A 17,516-nucleotide genomic window follows, 5' to 3' on the forward strand; every position below is an offset into this window, starting at 1 on the left:
GTGGCACAGTGGTTAAGAATCCGCCTGCCAATGCAGGGGACATGGGTTCAAGCCCTGGTCCAGGAAGATCCCACATGCCACAGAGCAACTAAGCCCACGTACCACAATTACAGAGCCTGTGCTCTAGAGCTTGCAAGCCACAACTACTGAGCCCATGTGCCACAACTACTGAAGCCTGTGCGCCGAGAGCCTGGGCTCTGCAACAAGAGAAGCCACCTCAATGAGAAGCCCACGCACCACAAAGAAGAGTAGCCCCTGCTCGCCGCAACCAGAGAAAGCCCGCGCGCAGCAATGAACATCCAATGCAGCCAAAAATACATACATACATACATACATACATTAAAAAAAAATAAAGGGAACTAATGTTAAAAGTATGCAGGTGGAGGAGGAGACCTTCAAGATGGCGGAAGAGTAAGACGCACAGATCACCTTCCTCCCCACAGATACACCAGAAATACATCTACACGTGGAACAACTCCTACAGAACACCTACTGAACACTGGCAGAAGACCTCAGACCTCCCAAAAGGCAAGAAACTCCCCACATACCTGGGTAGGGCAAAAAAAAAAAAAAAGAATAAACAGAGACAAAAGAATAGGGACGGGAACTGCACCTCCAGATGGGAGCTGTGAAGGAGGAAAAGTTTCCACACACTAACACAGAATTAGGGGCAAAGGGCAAAGCGGAGAGATTTCCGCACAGAGGATCAGTGCCGACCAGCACTCACCAGCCCGAGAGGCTTGTCTGCTCACCCACCGGGGCAGGTAGGGGCTGGGAGCCGAGGCACTGGCTTCCGAGGCCAGATCCCAGGGAGAGGACTGGGGTTGGCTGAGTGAACACAGCCTGAAGGGAGTTAGTGCACCACAGCTAGCCAGGAGGGAGTCCGGGAAAAACTCTAAACGTGCCTAAGAGGCAAGAGACCATTGTTTCAGGGTGCACGAAGAGAGGGGATTCAGAGCACCACCTAAACAAGCTCCGGAGGCTGGCGCGAGCTGCAGCTATAAGGATGGACCCCACAGTCGGGCATGAGACGCTAAGGCTGTTGCTGCCGCCACCAAGAAGCCTGTGTGCGAGCACAGGTCACTATCCACACCTCCCCTCCTGGCAGCCTGTGCAGCCCGCCACTGCCAGGGTCCTGTGATCCAGGGACAACTTCCCAGGGAGAACACACGGCACGCCTCAAGCTGGTGCAACGTCACGCTGGCCTCTGCCGCCACAGGCTCGCCCGCACTCCGTGCCCCTCCTCCCCCCCGGCCTGAGTGAGCCAGAGCCCCCTAATCAGCTGCTCCTTTAACCCCGTCCTGTCTGAGCGGGAACAGACGCCCTCTGGCGACCTACACGCAGAGGTGGGGCCAAATCCAAAGCTGAGCCCCGGGAGCTGTGCGAACAAAGAAGAGAAAGGGAAATTTCTCCCAGCAGCCTCAGAAGCAGCAGATTAAAGCTCCACAATCAACTTGATGTACCCTGCATCTGTGGAATACCTGAATAGACAACGAATCATTCCAAAATTGAGGTGGCGGACTTTGGGAGCAGCTGTAGACTTGGGGTTTGCTTTCTGCATCTAATTTGTTTCTGATTTTATGTTTACCTTAGTTTACTATTTAGAGTTTATTATCATTGGTAGATTTGTTTATTGATTTGGCTGCTCGCTTACTTTTTTTTTAAATACATATTTTTTTTCCCTTTTTCTCTTTTTGTGAGTGTGTATGTGTATGCTTCTTTGTGTGATTTTGTCTGTATAGCTTTGCTTTTAACATGTGTCCTAGGGTTCTGTCTGTCCATTCTTTCTTTCTTTTTTCTTTAGTATAGTTTTTAGTGCTTGTTACCATTGGTGGATTTGTTTTTTGGTTTTGTTGCTCTCTTTTTTCTTTCTTTCTATTACTTTTTAGTTTTTTATTTTTAATAATTTTTTAAAGATTTTTATTTTAATACCTTTATTTTATTTTATTTTTTCCTCCCTCCCTCCCTTTCTTTCTTTCTCTTTCTTTCTTTCTCCATTTTCTCCTGAGCCATGCGGCTGACAGGGTCTTGGTGCTCTGGCTGGGGGTCAGGCCTGTGCCTCTGAGGTGGGAGAGCTGAGTTCAGGACACTGGTCCACCAGAGACCTCCCAGCTCCACGTAATATCACACAGTGAAAGTTCTCCCAGAGATCTCCATCTCAACGCTAAGACCCAGCTCAACTCAATGACCAGCAAGCTACACTGCTCGACACCCTATGCCAAACAACTAGCAAGACAGGAATACAGCCCCACCCATTAGCAGAGAGGCTGCCTAAAATCATAATAAGGTCACAGACACCCCAAAACACATCACCAGATGCAGTGCTGCCCAACAGAAAGACAATATCCAGCCTCATCCACGAGAACACAGGCACCAGTCCTCTCCATCAGGAAGCCTACACAACCCACTAAACCAATCTTAGCCACTGAGGGCAGACACCAAAAACAATGGGAACTATGAACATGTAGTCTGTGAAAAGGAGACCCCAAACACAGTAAGTTAAGCAAAATGAGAAGACAGAGAAACACACAGCAGATGGAGGAGCAAGGAAAAAACCCACCAGACCAAAAAGATGAAGAGGAAATAGGCAGTCTACCTGAAAGAGAATTCAGAGTAATGATAGTAAAGGTGATCCAAAATCTTTGAAATAGAATGGAGAAAATACAAGAAACGTTTAACAAGGACTTACAAGAACTAAAGAGCAAAGAAACAATGATGAACAACACCATAAATGAAATTAAAAATTCTCTAGAAGGAAATCAATGGCAGAATAAATGAGGCAGAAGAACGGATAAGTAACCTGGAAGATAAAACAGTGGAAATAACTACTGCAGAGCAGAATAAAGAAAAAAGAATGAAAAGAATTGAGGACAGTCTTAAGAGACCTCTACGACAACAATAAATGCACCAACATTCGAATTATAGGGGGTCCCAGAAGAAGAAGAGAAAAAGAAAGGGACTGAGAAAATATTTGATGAGATTATAGTTGAAAACTTCCCTATTATGGGGAAGGAAATAGCCAATCAAGTCCAGGAAGCGCAGAGAGTCCCATACAGGATAAACCCAAGGAGAAACATGCCAAGACACATATTAATCAAAAATTAATTATAAAGAAAAAATATTAAAAGCAGCAAGGGAAAAACAACAAATAACATACAAGGGAATCCCCATAAGGTTAACAGCTGATCTTTCAGCAGAAACTCTGACAGCCAGAAGGGAGTGGCAGGACACATTTAAAGCGATGAAAGGGAAAAACCTACAACCAAGAATACTCTATCCAGCAAGGACCTTATTCAGATTCAAAGGAGAAATTAAAACCTGTACAGAGAAGCAAAAGCTAAGAGAATTCAGCACCACCAAACCAGCTTTAAAACAAATGCTAAAGGAACTTCTCTAGGCAGGAAACACAAGAGAAGGAAAAGACCTATAATAACAAACCCAAAACAATTAAGAAAACGGTAATAGGAACATACATATCGATAACTGCCTTAAATGTAAATGGATTAAATGCTCCAACCAAAAGACACAGACTGGCTGAATGGATACCAAAACAAGACCCATATATATGCTGTCTACAAAAGAGCCACATCAGACCTAGGGACACATACAGACTGAAAGTAAGGGGATGGAAAAAGATATACCATGCAAATGGAAATCAAAAGAAAGCTGGAGTAGCAATTCTCGTATCAGATAAAATAGACGTTAAAATAAAGACTACTACAAGAGACAAAGAAGGACACTACATAATGATCAAGGGATCGATCCAAGAAGAAGATATAACAATTGTAAATATTTATGCACCCAACATAAGAGCACCTCAATACATAAGGCAAATGCTAACAGCCATAAAAGGGGAAATCGACAGTAACACAATCATAGTAGGGGACTTTAACACCCCACTTTCACCAATGGACAGATCATCCAAAATGAAAATGAATGTAAGGATACACAAGCTTTAAATGATACATTAAACAAGATGGACTTAATTGATATTTATAGGACATTCCATCAAAAACAACAGAATACATTTTCTTCTCAAGTACTCATGGAACATTCTCCAGGATAGACCATATCCTGGGACACAAACCAAGCTGTGGTAAATTTAAGAAAACTGAAATTGTATCAAGTATCTTTTCTGACCACAACAGTATGAGACTAGATGTCAATTACAGGAAAAAATCTGTAAAAAATACAAACACATGGAGGCTAAACCATACACTACTAAATACACTACTAAATCTCTTGGTTAAGAGATCACTGAAGAAATCAAAGAGGAAATCAAAAAATACCTAGAAACAAATGACAATGAAAACACGACAACCCAAAACTTATGGGATCCAGCAAAAGCAGTTCTAAGAGGGAAGTTAGTAGCAATACAATCCTACCTCAGGAAACATCTCAAATAAACAACCTAACCGTACACATAAAGCAATTAGAGAAAGAAGAACAAAAAAACCCCCAAAATTAGCAGAAGGAAAGAAATCATAAAGATCAGATCAGAAATAAATGAAAAAGAAATGAAGGAAACAACAGCAAAGGTCAATAAAACTTAAAGCTGGTTCTTGAGAAGATAAACGAAAGTGATAAACCATTAGCCAGACTCATCAAGAAAAAAAGGGAGAAGACTCAAATCAATATAATTGAAATGAAATGAAAAAGAAGTAACAACTGATACTGCAGAAATACAAAGGATCATGAGAGATTACTACAAGCAACTATATGCTAAGAAAATGGACAACATGCAAGAAATGGACAAATTCTTAAAAAGCACAACCTTCCGAGACTGAACCAGGAAGAAATAGAAAATATAAACAGACCAATCACAAGCAATGAAATTGAGACTGTGATTAAAAATCTTCCAACAAACAAAAGCCTAGGACCAGATGGCTTCACAGGTGAATTCTAACAAACATTTAGGGAAGAGCTAACACCTATCCTTCTCAAACTCTTCCAATATATAGCAGAGGGAGGAACACCCCCAAACTCATTCTATGAGGCCACCATCAATCACCCTGATATCGAAACCAGGCAAGGATGTCACAAAGAAAGAAAACTACAGGCCAATATCACTGATGAACATAGATGCAAAAATCCTCAACAAAATACTAGCAAACAGAATCCAACAGCACATTAAAAGGAACATACACCATGATCAAGTGGGGTTTATCCCAGGAATGCAAGGATTCTTCAATATACACAAATCAATCAATGTGATACACCATATTAACAAATTGAAGGAGAAAAACCGTATGACCATCTCAATAGATACAGAAAAAGCTTTCTACAAAATTCAACACCTGTTTATGATAAAAGCCATCCAGAAAGTAGGCACAGAGGGAACTTACCTCAACATAATAAAGGCCATATATGACAAACCCACAGCCAACATTGCTCTCAATGGGGAAAAACTGAAACCATTTCCTCTAAGATCAGGAACAAGACAAGGTTGTCCACTCTAACCACTATTATTCAACACAGTTTTGGAAGTTTTAGCCAAAGCAATCAGAGAAGAAAAAGAAATAAAAGGAATCCAAATCAGAAAAGAAGTAAAGCTGTCACTGTTTGCAGATGACATGATACTATACACAGAGAATCGAAAAGATGCTACCAGGAAACTACCAGAGCTAATCAATGAATTTGGTAAAGTAGCAGGATACAAAATTAACGCACAGAAATCTCTTGCATTCCCAAACTCGAATGATGAAAAATGTGAAAGAGAAATTAAGGAAACACTCGCATTTACCACTGCAACAAAAAGAATAAAATACCCAGGAATAAGCCTACCTAAAGAGACAAAAGACCTGTATGCAGAAAACTATAAGACATTGATGAAAGAAATTAAAGATGATACAGATAGATGGAGAGATATACCATGTTCTTGGATGGGAAGAATCAACACTGTGAAAATGTCTATACTACCCAGAGCAATCTACAGATTCAATGCAATCCCTATGAAACTACCAATGGCATTTTTCCCAGAACTAGAACAAAAAATTTCACAATTTGTATGGAAACACAAAAGACCCCGAATAGCCAAAGCAATCTTGAGAAACAAAAACGGAGCTGGAGGAATCAGGCTCCTGGACTTCAGACTACACTACAAAGCTACAGTAATCAAGACAGTATGGTGGTGTCACAAAAACAGAAATATAGATCAATGGAACAGGATAGAAAGCCCAGAGATAAACCCACACACATATGTTCACCTTATTTTTGATAAAGGAGGCAAGAATATACAATGAAGAAAAGACAGCCTCTTCAGTAAGTGGTGCTGGGAAAACTGGACAGCTACATGTAAAAGAAAGAAATTAGAACACTCCCTAACACCATGCACAAAAATAAACTCAAAATAGATTAAAGACCTAAATGTAAGGTCAGACCCTATAAAACTCTTAGAGGAAAACATAGGCAGAACACTCTATGACATAAAGTACCAAAAGTTCCTTTTTCACCCACCTCCTTGAGAAATGGAAATAAAAACAAAAATAAACAAACGGGACCTAATGAAACTTAAAAGCTTTTGCACAGCAAAGGAAACCACATCAAGATGGAAGACAACCCTCAGAATGGGAGAAATATATATGCAAATGAAGCAACTCACAAAGGATTAATCTCCAAAATTTATAAGCAGCTCATGAAGCTCAATATCCAAAAAACAAACAACCCAATCCAAAAATGGGCAGCAGACCTAAATAGACATTTCTCCAAAGATATACCGACTGCCAACAAACACATGAAAGAATGCTCAACATCATTAATCATTAGAGAAATGCAAATCAAAACTACAATGAGGTATCACCTCACACCAGTTAGGATGGCCATCATCAAAAAATCTACAAACAGGGCTTCCCTGGGTGGCGCAGTGGTTGAGAGTCCTCCTGCCGATGCAGGGGACACGGGTTTGTGCCCTGGTCCGGGAAGATCCCACATGCCGCAGAGCAGCTAGGCCCGTAGGCCATGGCCGCTGAGCCTGCGCGTCCGGAGCCTGTGCTCCGCAACAGGAGAGGCCACAACAGTGAGAGGCCCGCGTACCGGAAAAAAAAAAAAATCTACAAACAATAAATGCTGGACAGGGTGTGGAGAAAAGGGAATCCTCTTGCACTGTTGGTAGGAATGTAAATTGATACAGCCACTATGGAGAACAGTATGGAGGATCCTTAAGAAACTAAAAATAGAACTACCATACGACCCAGCAATCCCACTACTAGGCATATACCCTGAGAAAACCATAATTCAAAAAGAGTCATGTACCACAATGTTCATTGCAGCACTCTTTACAATAGCCAGGATATGGAAGCACCTCAGTGTCCATCGACAGATGAATGGATAAAGAAGATGTGCCACATATATACAATGGAATATTACTCAGCCATAAAAAGAAACGAAGCTGAGTTATTTGTAGAGAGGTGGATGGACCTAGAGTCTGTCATACAGAGTGAAGTAAGTCAGAAAGAGAAAAATACCATATGCTAACACATATATTTGGAATCTCAAAAAAAAAAGGTTCTGAAGAACCTAGGGGCAGGACAGGAATAAAGACACAGATGTAGAGAATGCACTTGAGGACACGGAGAGGGGGAAAGGTAAGTTGGGACGAAGTGAGAGAGTGGCATGGACTTATATACACTACCAACGTAAAATAGATAGCTAGTGGGAAGCAGCCACGTAGCACAGGGAGATCAGCTCGGTGCCTTGCGACCACCTAGAGGGGTGGGATAGGGAGGGTGGGAGTGAGATGCAAGAGGGAGGAGATATGGGGATATATGTATATGTATAGCTGATTCACTTTGTTATAAAGCAGAAACTAACACACCACTGTAAAGCAATTATACTCCAATAAAGGTGTTAAAAAAATAAAACAAGGAATGCCTATCCAAAAAAAACAAACAAACAAAAATATGCAGGTGATTTCTTTACAAAAGCAGAATCAGGAACTCAAGTCTCCTGACTCCCTAGTTCAGCAACCTATTATAATCAAAAAAAGAAAAAATGGAAAACTCATTGCTGAAAAAACTGTAATATTCAGTGCTGCTAAGAGTATACACTTCTGGTATATGAATAAATTTAAATAATCTTCCAGAAAATAATTTGGCAATATATATCAGGAGTCTTATGAATACATACGTTGAATACATATGTAATGTGATCCAATACCTATACTTTTAGGAATTTATGCTAAAGAAATTATTTAAAATGTGGATTTCAAATGTGGATAATTTACATACAAAGATATTCCTTTCAGGGCTATCTGAACAGCAAAAAAAATGGAAACCTGAATGTCCAACAACATAGTTGTCCCTCAGTACTTGCAGGGGATTGGTTCCAAGACTCCAGAGGATACAAATTCCGCAGATGCTCAAGTCCCTTATGTAAAATGGAGTATTATTTGCATATAACCTATGCAACATTCTCCCATGTACTTTTTTTTTTTTTTTTTTGGCCACACCACATGGCATACAGGATCTTAGTTCCCTGACCAGGGATTGAACACAATGCATTGGGAGCACAGAGTCTTAACCACTGGACCGCCAGGGAAGTCCCATCCCATATACTTTATATCATCTCTAGATTACTTATAATACTGAATACAATGTAAATGCAAAGTAAATAGTTGCCCGTGCATGGCAAATTCAAGTTTTGCTTTCTGGAACTTTGTAGACTGTTTTTTTTTAATTCTTGATCTATGATTGGGTTGACTGACTGATGTGAAACCTGTGGATATGGGAGGCCAACTGTAATGGAAGGATTATATAAATTACAGTTGACCAGAAAGTGAAATATTATGTAACCTTTCAAAATGTTTCCTAAGTACTATTAATCAAACTAGAAAATAAATGCTCAAGATACACTAAGTGAAAGAAGCTGAACTGTATATATAATAATAACCTTGATCATATGAAAAAATATATTAAAATATACTCTGTGGTATTGCTGAGGATTATTTGTTCTCTACATTTTCCAAATTTTCCATTAAAAAAATAATACATATTACTTTTGTAATCTGAAAAAAGAAGTTGTAACTGTCACTAGTAATAATTGATAATCATAGCTATGGCCATTAAGTGCCAGGCACTACACAGCAATTTATGCACATTTATTCCTCACAATAACCCTAAGAGCAAAGTATCACCTCCATTTGCTGGATGAACAAATGAATTTCAAAAAGGCTGAATGACTTGACAAAGGTTACACAGTCTATATTTGGCAGGGCCAGATCCAATCACCGAGGAATAGGGAGAAAAAAACCTGTTCCTCCACTCACTATATATCAGAGATTCTTAGATCCAAGCTTAATATACACACAGTAAACTGAAAGCAAAGGCAACTGATTAGACAGTCAACTATCACAGTGCAATCACAATGCACTACCTGTGAATCTGAAAAATCAGATAGTTCAAAGTCCTCCAAAATACATAATTTTGTTTTCTTGTCTTTGATTTGGGCTTTGATTTTGGCCACTTGTCTTGGTATATTTTCTAAGGGAAAATGTTCATCTCTGGGTATTAGTATGTAATGTATCTAGTATAGCTGTAACGTACAGCTAGTCTCAAATCACAATACTCTTAGTGACAGATATAGCACCTCAATTTTGAGGTGAACATTTTGAAGCATTTTTGAAATCTGACTGAAGGCTGAGATTTAAGAATAATGAAAAGATGTATTTGCTAATTTTAAAGCATCAACTGGGTAACATCAGAAGTATGAGATCACTGGGAAGTCATTATTTTCTGTATTCAAGTTAAAGTTCACAAAGTATCATATTATACAAGAAACACCATTAAAAAGAAACTAATGAACTTTAGGTATCATTTCAAGCCCCTTAAAAAAAATAGAAAGTTTATTTCATTGGAGTAAACATATAATTGCCTTCTCTAAAAATTATAAAACTAATATCCTTATATCCTGAAAGTTTTCTTCTTAGTTTATACATTTAAATAGCTAGCATAAAATTCTAGAAGTATATCTGGAAATATATAAAGGATATATATAAAGAAATTCTAGATAAAAGATTAACAACTTTTGAGATAAAATTACAAGCTTTTTATTGGATAACAACAGATTATACACTGTAAGATAATGCTACATGAATAATTGTAAAAATACAAATTTGCTTGCTACTTACAGGAAATGGCTCCAATCCCTCCTGAATTACAAAGCCTTCAATAACATGGGTCAAGATCTGTGGCTTAACAATAGCCTGTGGAGGTTTGTTTTCTACACTGGGTATGCTGCTAGGCACAGATGTACTATTACTCCTTGTGGTAGCAGCTGGAAGTAAGAGTGGAGGTGGAGGAACAGACACATGTGAAGGATCTGATGGAGATTTAATTACTGAAGCACTGACTGATGCCACAACAGGTAATTCTACTTGCTCTGTGGAACAAAAAAAAAAAGTCATTTTTTTAATCTTTAGCATTCTGCCCAGGCAAATATGAAAGAAAATTCAAGAATAAATATTAGTAACAATAACAGCTAATATCTGGTGCTCTAAAAAAACATTCTAAGCAATAATAGTTAATATCTGGTGCTTTAAAAAAAATTCTAAGACCTTTATATTTATTATCTCATTTAATCTCCACAATAACCTTATGAGATACATACTACTATTCCCACTTACAGAGGAAGGGGGTGACTTGCTCAAAGTTGTCATTCCAACTTTGGTTACAAAGAACTGTCCCATAAGACATGAAAATGTTTTAGAATGTCAATTTAAGAATAATTACTAAAAAAAATTTAAAATTTTAAGCTATACAGATATTAAATTCCCTATGTTTCTGTTTATATATTCCAAATGATATGGGGGGAAAAAAGTACTTTGAAAACACGCTTAAGAAAAAAAGAATCATGAAATCCACAGAATAAGTAGAAATTTTAATGAATTATACAGGGCATTACCTTTATTTCAAGCTAATTCACATCCATGCACAAATGTTCTTTGTTGTTGTTATCTTTAACAACTCTTCATTGACACCGTACATGTCAATTTGGGGGAACACTGTATACCAGGCAATTGCAAAATGTTGGGCTGGATCACTGTGATTCCTCCCCTTCAAACTCTGAGGACCACAATAAGACAGACCCACAGCCTACAATGGAGACTTTACCTCCCCATTCGGTAGCAATAAACCTTTACTAAGCTGTACCAAAGTGGAGAGGCGGAACCAGCTGATAGCTAGGAATACCAGTGAGTACAAGATGTCTGAGAAAAATAACAAAAAAAGAACGTGGTAAAGATAATATTACTACTTACTGAGCACTTTTGTGCCAGGTACTGTATAAATGTCTTACATGTTATAACACATTTAGCCCTCAAAACTAGCCTATGGGTAGGTACTGTTATTATCTCCATTTTATAGATGTGGAAACCAAAACACAGAAAGATAAAGCAACTTGCCTAGAGGCACACAGCTAATAAGCAGTGGAGCTGGGATACTAACCCAGGCAGTCAGGTTCTGGGTTCCGGAGACAATGCTTTTTTCATTGATACAGTAACTCCTCTCCACCATCAGTATGAAAAGGATTGATATCACTATCAAAAATGCTCAAAATATAGCTCAGTTAGGTAGAGAAGAAAGAAAAGAAATCCCTATCGAATAAAAATTTCAGCTAACAAAATAGTGTAGTGATAATCGGTGTAGTGTCAGAAATGGAAAAGCTAACAGTTCAGACATAGTAACTCTGACATAATTAATAACACTATGTAGCTTATCACAGCAAGATTACAGCCATAACTTAACCTAGTTCCACCAAATAATCCACCAGGATAAACTGTACTGGAAAAGCTATTTAAAGTCACACAATCCCTCATTAAGAACTACAAAAGAAAGTCAGCAGAGGACTTCCCTGGTGGCTCAGTGGTTAAGAATCTGCCTGCCAATTCAAGGGACACGGGTTCGATCCCTAGTCCGGGAAGATCCCACAAGCCGCAGAGCATGTGCGCCACAACTACTGAGGCTGCGTGCCACAACTACTGAAGCCTGCACGCCTAGAGCCCATGCTCCGCAACAAGAGAAGCCACTGCAATAAAAAGCCTGTGCACAGCACAAAGAGTAGCCCCCGCTCGCCACAACTAGAGAAAGCCCATGCAGCAACGAAGACCCAATGCAGTCCCCCCGCCAAAAAAAAAGGAAAAAAAAAGAAAAGAAAAAGTCAGCAGGAAATACTGGCTTGCTTATTTCCAGGAACAAATACACAATTGTACACATGCATTACCAGACTGAAGAACTCCATAAAAATCCTACCCCACATACCCAATTTTCACATATACTCCTAGAGGAAAAGGATAAAAGATATAATCCTGAACTGGGACTAAAAAGCAATTTTTCTGTTGGAAGGAAAATATAAATCTATGGAGAAGTGAAAAATAAGATAAATTTTAATATCCCTTATAGATTTATAAATATTTGGTTACTTTAGAAATATAAAGCTGCATTAAGTATATTGTGGCTTATTCAGAAAATACTGCTTAGTATATGTTCTAACTAATTTTTGGATCATACATACAAATAGATCTAAATTTTGTTGAAAACAAAGTTGTAAGTTACTGACTTCTTAAAAAAGTTATTAATAGCTATGACTTGCCAGTTTATAATCAGCTGTTAAAATCAAAAACACAAGAAACATTGACATATTATAGCAGAACAAAAACACAATTATTGGGGACTTCCCTGGTGGCGCAGCGGTTAAGAATCCGCCTGCCAATGCAGGGGACATGGGTTCAATCCCCAATCTGGGAGGATCCCACATGTGGCTGAGCAACTAAGCCCATGCGCCACAACTACTGAGCCTGCACTCTAGAGCCCGTGAGCCACAACTACTGAGCCCGTGTGCCACAACTACTGAAGCCCACGTGCCTAGAGCCCGTACTCCGCAACAAGAGAAGCCACCGCAATGGGAAGCCCACGCGCCTCAACAAAGAGCAGCCCCCACTTGCCACAACTAGAGAAAGCCCGCGAGCAGCAATGAAGACCCAACGCAGGCAAAATTTAATTAATTAGTTTTTAAAAAAACAAAAAAAACACAATTACTACACTCTCTAGATTTAAGACAACTGTGAGAGAGAAACCCCAAGTTAACTGATAAGACTTTGCCACAGGTTACTCTGCCTATTCACAGTCTCATTTTCTGAGCAAGATCTATGAGCTTTTTCTACTCTTTTTTTTTTTTTTCCTACTCTTTTTTATGGATGCTTTTTTAAGAATTCTTATAGATTTATGAAGACCGAATCCTGGGTGGAAACAAGTCCCTCTATTTTTACAGGTTAGTTTATTACATGATTTGATGAGCAACCTGTGCTTGCTTTTCCCCCCTCATATACTACAGAAACTAGTTAAGTATGAAGTAAATTAAAGGAAGATTCAAAAATCTACATTGTACTTAGACAATTTAGCCAGAGGGATGGATATGCCTGCCAGGATCTCAGACTACATTCCTGAGGAAATAATGTGAAGATATTCTTGAGTTTCAATATATCAAAAATGTTTAAATTTTCTTGAGTATCATTAGTAATGCTTATTAGGTAATTAAATCACAGTCACAATGCAAGGTTAGTATCCAATTAAACACATATTTCTGCCTTTAAATCAAAATTCCAAGAAATCTGCAGCAACATAAATCCATTTTCAGTGTATACAAACTACAAAGATTTAATACTATAGTTAGATTTTCTTAAATCTATCTTTTGAAGTATTATTTTGAATAAGCAAAGGCAATAATATTGAACTTGTCTTAAATATTTTATATAATTTTATTGACTAAATGTTTTCTATTTTTCAGGAAGGGGAAAAAGTTGGAGGAAAATTGGTTTTCCCCCTCCATGCTTTCCAGAGATTCATATTGGTAGTAAGGGATAAAAGTTAGAAAGAAGAGAAGGGATAGAAATGTGGCATGCTGAAGAAAAGAGAGGACAAGGGCTGCTTTGGTAGCAAAGTCAGTGCCCCGTTACAGTCTGTTTCCATGCCTGTTACAGTGGTTCGTCTTAACTGAAAGTGATCATGAAGGCCATGAGATATTCAATAGAATAAAATACTTACGACAAAGCCTGAACCAAGATTAGTATTATCTGGATAAGTGGTCAGTAAACTTTCTATAAAGGACATATGGTCTCTGCAATGACTCATCTTTGCTGCAGTAATGCAAAAGTAGCCATAGATAATATCTGAACAAATGAACTGTGTTGCATAGAACTCTATTCATGGACAATGAAATTTGAATTTCACATAATCTTCACATGACATGAAACATTACTCTTCTTTTGATTTTTTTTTTCAAACACTTAAGAATTTTAAAACCATACTTAGCTCATGGGCCATACAAAAACATGCAGCAGGAAGGCTCTGAAGCGTGAGCTATCATTTGCCAACCCCTGATCTAAATAAAATACTAAAAAAAAAAAAAAACCCTAACACAGAATATATCTTTTTTAGGACTTAGATACCGGGCTACAGATTATAATGTTTTAGTAAAATACCTAGGATTCACAGTCGCTTTGATATTATGAGGAGGAGTATAGAGAAGATTTACTTGAACTTGTAAGTAGTTCTGAAGTAGTGAATAAGAATTTGAATGCTTAAACTCAAGAATTTTTTAATCCACGTCCCTACTAAGAATTAGTGAGGCTTAATTTAAGTACTGTCTGGGAAAGAACACTTTTAAAAGCATTTACTCAGTCTGGGTCACAAGCAATTATGACAAATGTCAGATGTGACTTCAAATGCTTTGTGATTTTTTTTTTTTTTTTGCGATACGCGGGCCTCTCACTGTTGTGGCCTCTCCCGTTGTGGAGCACAGGCTCCGGACGCACAGGCTCAGCGGCCACGGCTCATGGGCCCAGCCGCTCCGCGGCACGTGGGATCCTCCCGGACCGGGGCACGAACCCGTGTCCCCTGCATCGGCAGGCAGACTCTCAACCACTGTGCCACCAGGGAAGCCCATGTTTTGTGATTTTTGGAAAGTATAATTGAAATCTTCTGATAGAACTTTGATTTATTCTAGTTTTTAAGCTAGAAATAGCTTGACACATAAATCTGAATGGTCATATGAAACACATCTGTACAAACTACTAGAAATTCAAAGGCTGAAATACGTTTTTGATTTGGGTAGTTCCTCAACAACTGTTCTAATTATTCCTCATCAAAAAAAAAAAAATCTTGGGACTTCCCTGGTGGCGCAGTGGTTAAGAATCTGCCTGCCAATGCAGGGGACACGGGTTCGAGCCATGGTCCAGGAAGATCCCACATGCCGCGGAGCAACTAAGTCTGTGCACCACAACTACTGAGCCTGTGCTGTAGAGCCTGCGAGCCACAACTACTGAGCCTGCATGCCACAACTACTGAAGCTTAAGTGCCTACAGCCCATGCTCTGCAACGAGAAGCCACCACAGTGAGAAGCCCGCGCACCACAAAGAAGAGTAGCCCCCACTCATTGCAACTAGAGGAAGCCCACGCACCGCAATGAAGACCCAATGCGGCCATAAATTAATTAATTAATTTTTAAAAAGTCTTGAATTCTAATCTATGTTTTGCAGCAATTAATTACACAGCAAATTAGTTTAATACCACCTCTATTGAAAAAAACCTTTTTCCGTTACTAACATTTCTCTAATAGAAAATTTCCCCAAATTCAGGCATTTTCTCACCTAACAAAGGATGCTCAGAAGTCAAATCTTCTCCTCTCCCCACAGTTATAGCTGCTGGAGACAATGTGGGTGGTGGTGGAGTTCTATCCATTCGGACACATTCTTCTGACTCCTCTGGCATTTCTTCTTCACATACATCTTCTACTTGATAAACCTGCAACGACAAACCACGCTGCCTAAAAATGTTTCTAAAATACATTTGATAAGGTGTTCTTAATTTAATTAACAAAATAAATTCCGAGTGTTTTAAAAATTAAAAGGCAAAATGACTATTTGACAGATTGAAAGGAAAACTTTAAAATCATTCAAATGAAGTTTTTCATAATCCTTGACGATTCATGATACTTGATGATATTTCACTGAAAGCAAGCTGTGGATCAGTACCTAGGCTATAAATCACTAAGGTTTCCCAAAGGTGATAGTCAAGTCAGGACATATTTTTAATTTTGTTAATTTTTTTAAATGTGTTGATTTTATACACTCAAACAACTATTTGGGGAATTTACTATAGTTTCTGTTAACTTCCACTGTCATAAATCAAAATAGATACTAATATTTTTCACAAGCATGTTAAGTAAATCTCCAAAATGACACATATTATATAAGGAAATGCACTGTTTAAAGGACTACATCCCAGGTTTTTCTTTATTATATTTATGTGAATTAAAGATTAAATTTTGAAAAGTAATGTCTGAGTACCCACAAAAAAGGTATGTGATTACATGTTTAATCTTCTGATCTACTCAAGAATCTAATGGATTTTTATAAGCTAGTATCAGTTAAACAGAAAACATCTGTCCTTGAAATAACACACACACACACCCCCATCCTAAACCATTTGACATAGTACTTTTAGTTCTTTAATATTGTTCCATACTTATAGAAGAAAGTTACATCTTTAATTTAACTACCTTATTATCCAATGGTAAAGATAATACTTAAGAAGAAAACATGGACTCAAAAGTACTCTGAAAAGGAACTTTAAAAACGTCTAACCTATTATTGATTTTTTATTAAACTTAAGGCTGAATTTTCAAAGTCCACTTGTAGAGACTGACATAGGTATTTATTTTAATTTGTCATCGTTTTTTATTTAATCATTATTTTTGAAAGATGACAGGTCACCAAAAACAAAGCCACAAAGCAATTTACCCCCTTCTTATATGTACAAAGTTTATTACTTACATTTATAAAAGTTGTGAGTTTTTAAGATAACCTACCCAAACTGATTAATATTTCTAATAAATATCAAAACAAAAAATGTTTCAACATTCACAAAAAACTTTTAAATGATCTAATATTGTATATATTTTTAATCAAACTATTGAAAAAGTTTGATTTGAAATTAAATATAAAAACAATCAATATTTCTGAAACCAGCATAAACAATGTGTGATAAAAAGGACTTGAAGTTTTACCTACAAAGGCATATCTAACAACAGCAATAGAATTTAAAAACCAAAACAAACAAAAAAAACCCCTAATTTTTCAAGATAATCTATTAAGAAAAAAAATAGCTTTTTTTAAAATTAAAAAATCCCTTTGTTACTGATAATTTTATATCAAATATAATATCCAGAGCTGTGATTCCTATCAGCTACTAAGTAGGCAACATTTTTAAAAGTTATTTGCTCACAACCCTGAATCTGGAAACCTGTTTCACTAAGAGAGAGTCCTTGCCTCATGTCTGGATCCTCAGGAGTGAAAGCAGTCGTTCATTACTGTACAGCGCAACAATGATAGCTGCTAGTATCTGTTCATGATAATTTTTTTTAAATGATGATAATGTCCAATACAGGGAAAGTCATCCAAAAAAATGTCCTGGGGGTTAAAGGAAAAACAAAAAACAAAAAACTTCTAGTGAGGGGCACCTGCTGTA

General features: G+C 38.0%; 1 protein-coding gene across 7 annotated transcripts in view; it reads right to left on the minus strand.

The window, feature by feature from the left end:
- PHC3 (polyhomeotic homolog 3) overlaps positions 1–17,516 on the minus strand; it is an 86,070-nt gene that overhangs the window by 25,497 nt on the left and 43,057 nt on the right. For all 7 annotated transcript variants that reach the window (XM_060149971.1, XM_060149974.1, XM_060149972.1 and 4 more), the window contains 2 exons: positions 15,638–15,791; positions 10,124–10,374 (listed from right to left, as the gene is read on the minus strand). In XM_060149971.1, the coding sequence (XP_060005954.1) occupies positions 10,124–10,374; positions 15,638–15,791 (405 nt within the window). The remainder of the gene's footprint in view (positions 1–10,123; positions 10,375–15,637; positions 15,792–17,516) is intronic.

This window comes from Lagenorhynchus albirostris, chromosome 5, assembly GCF_949774975.1.
Source record: "Lagenorhynchus albirostris chromosome 5, mLagAlb1.1, whole genome shotgun sequence".
Classification (NCBI taxonomy): Eukaryota; Metazoa; Chordata; class Mammalia; order Artiodactyla; family Delphinidae; genus Lagenorhynchus; species Lagenorhynchus albirostris.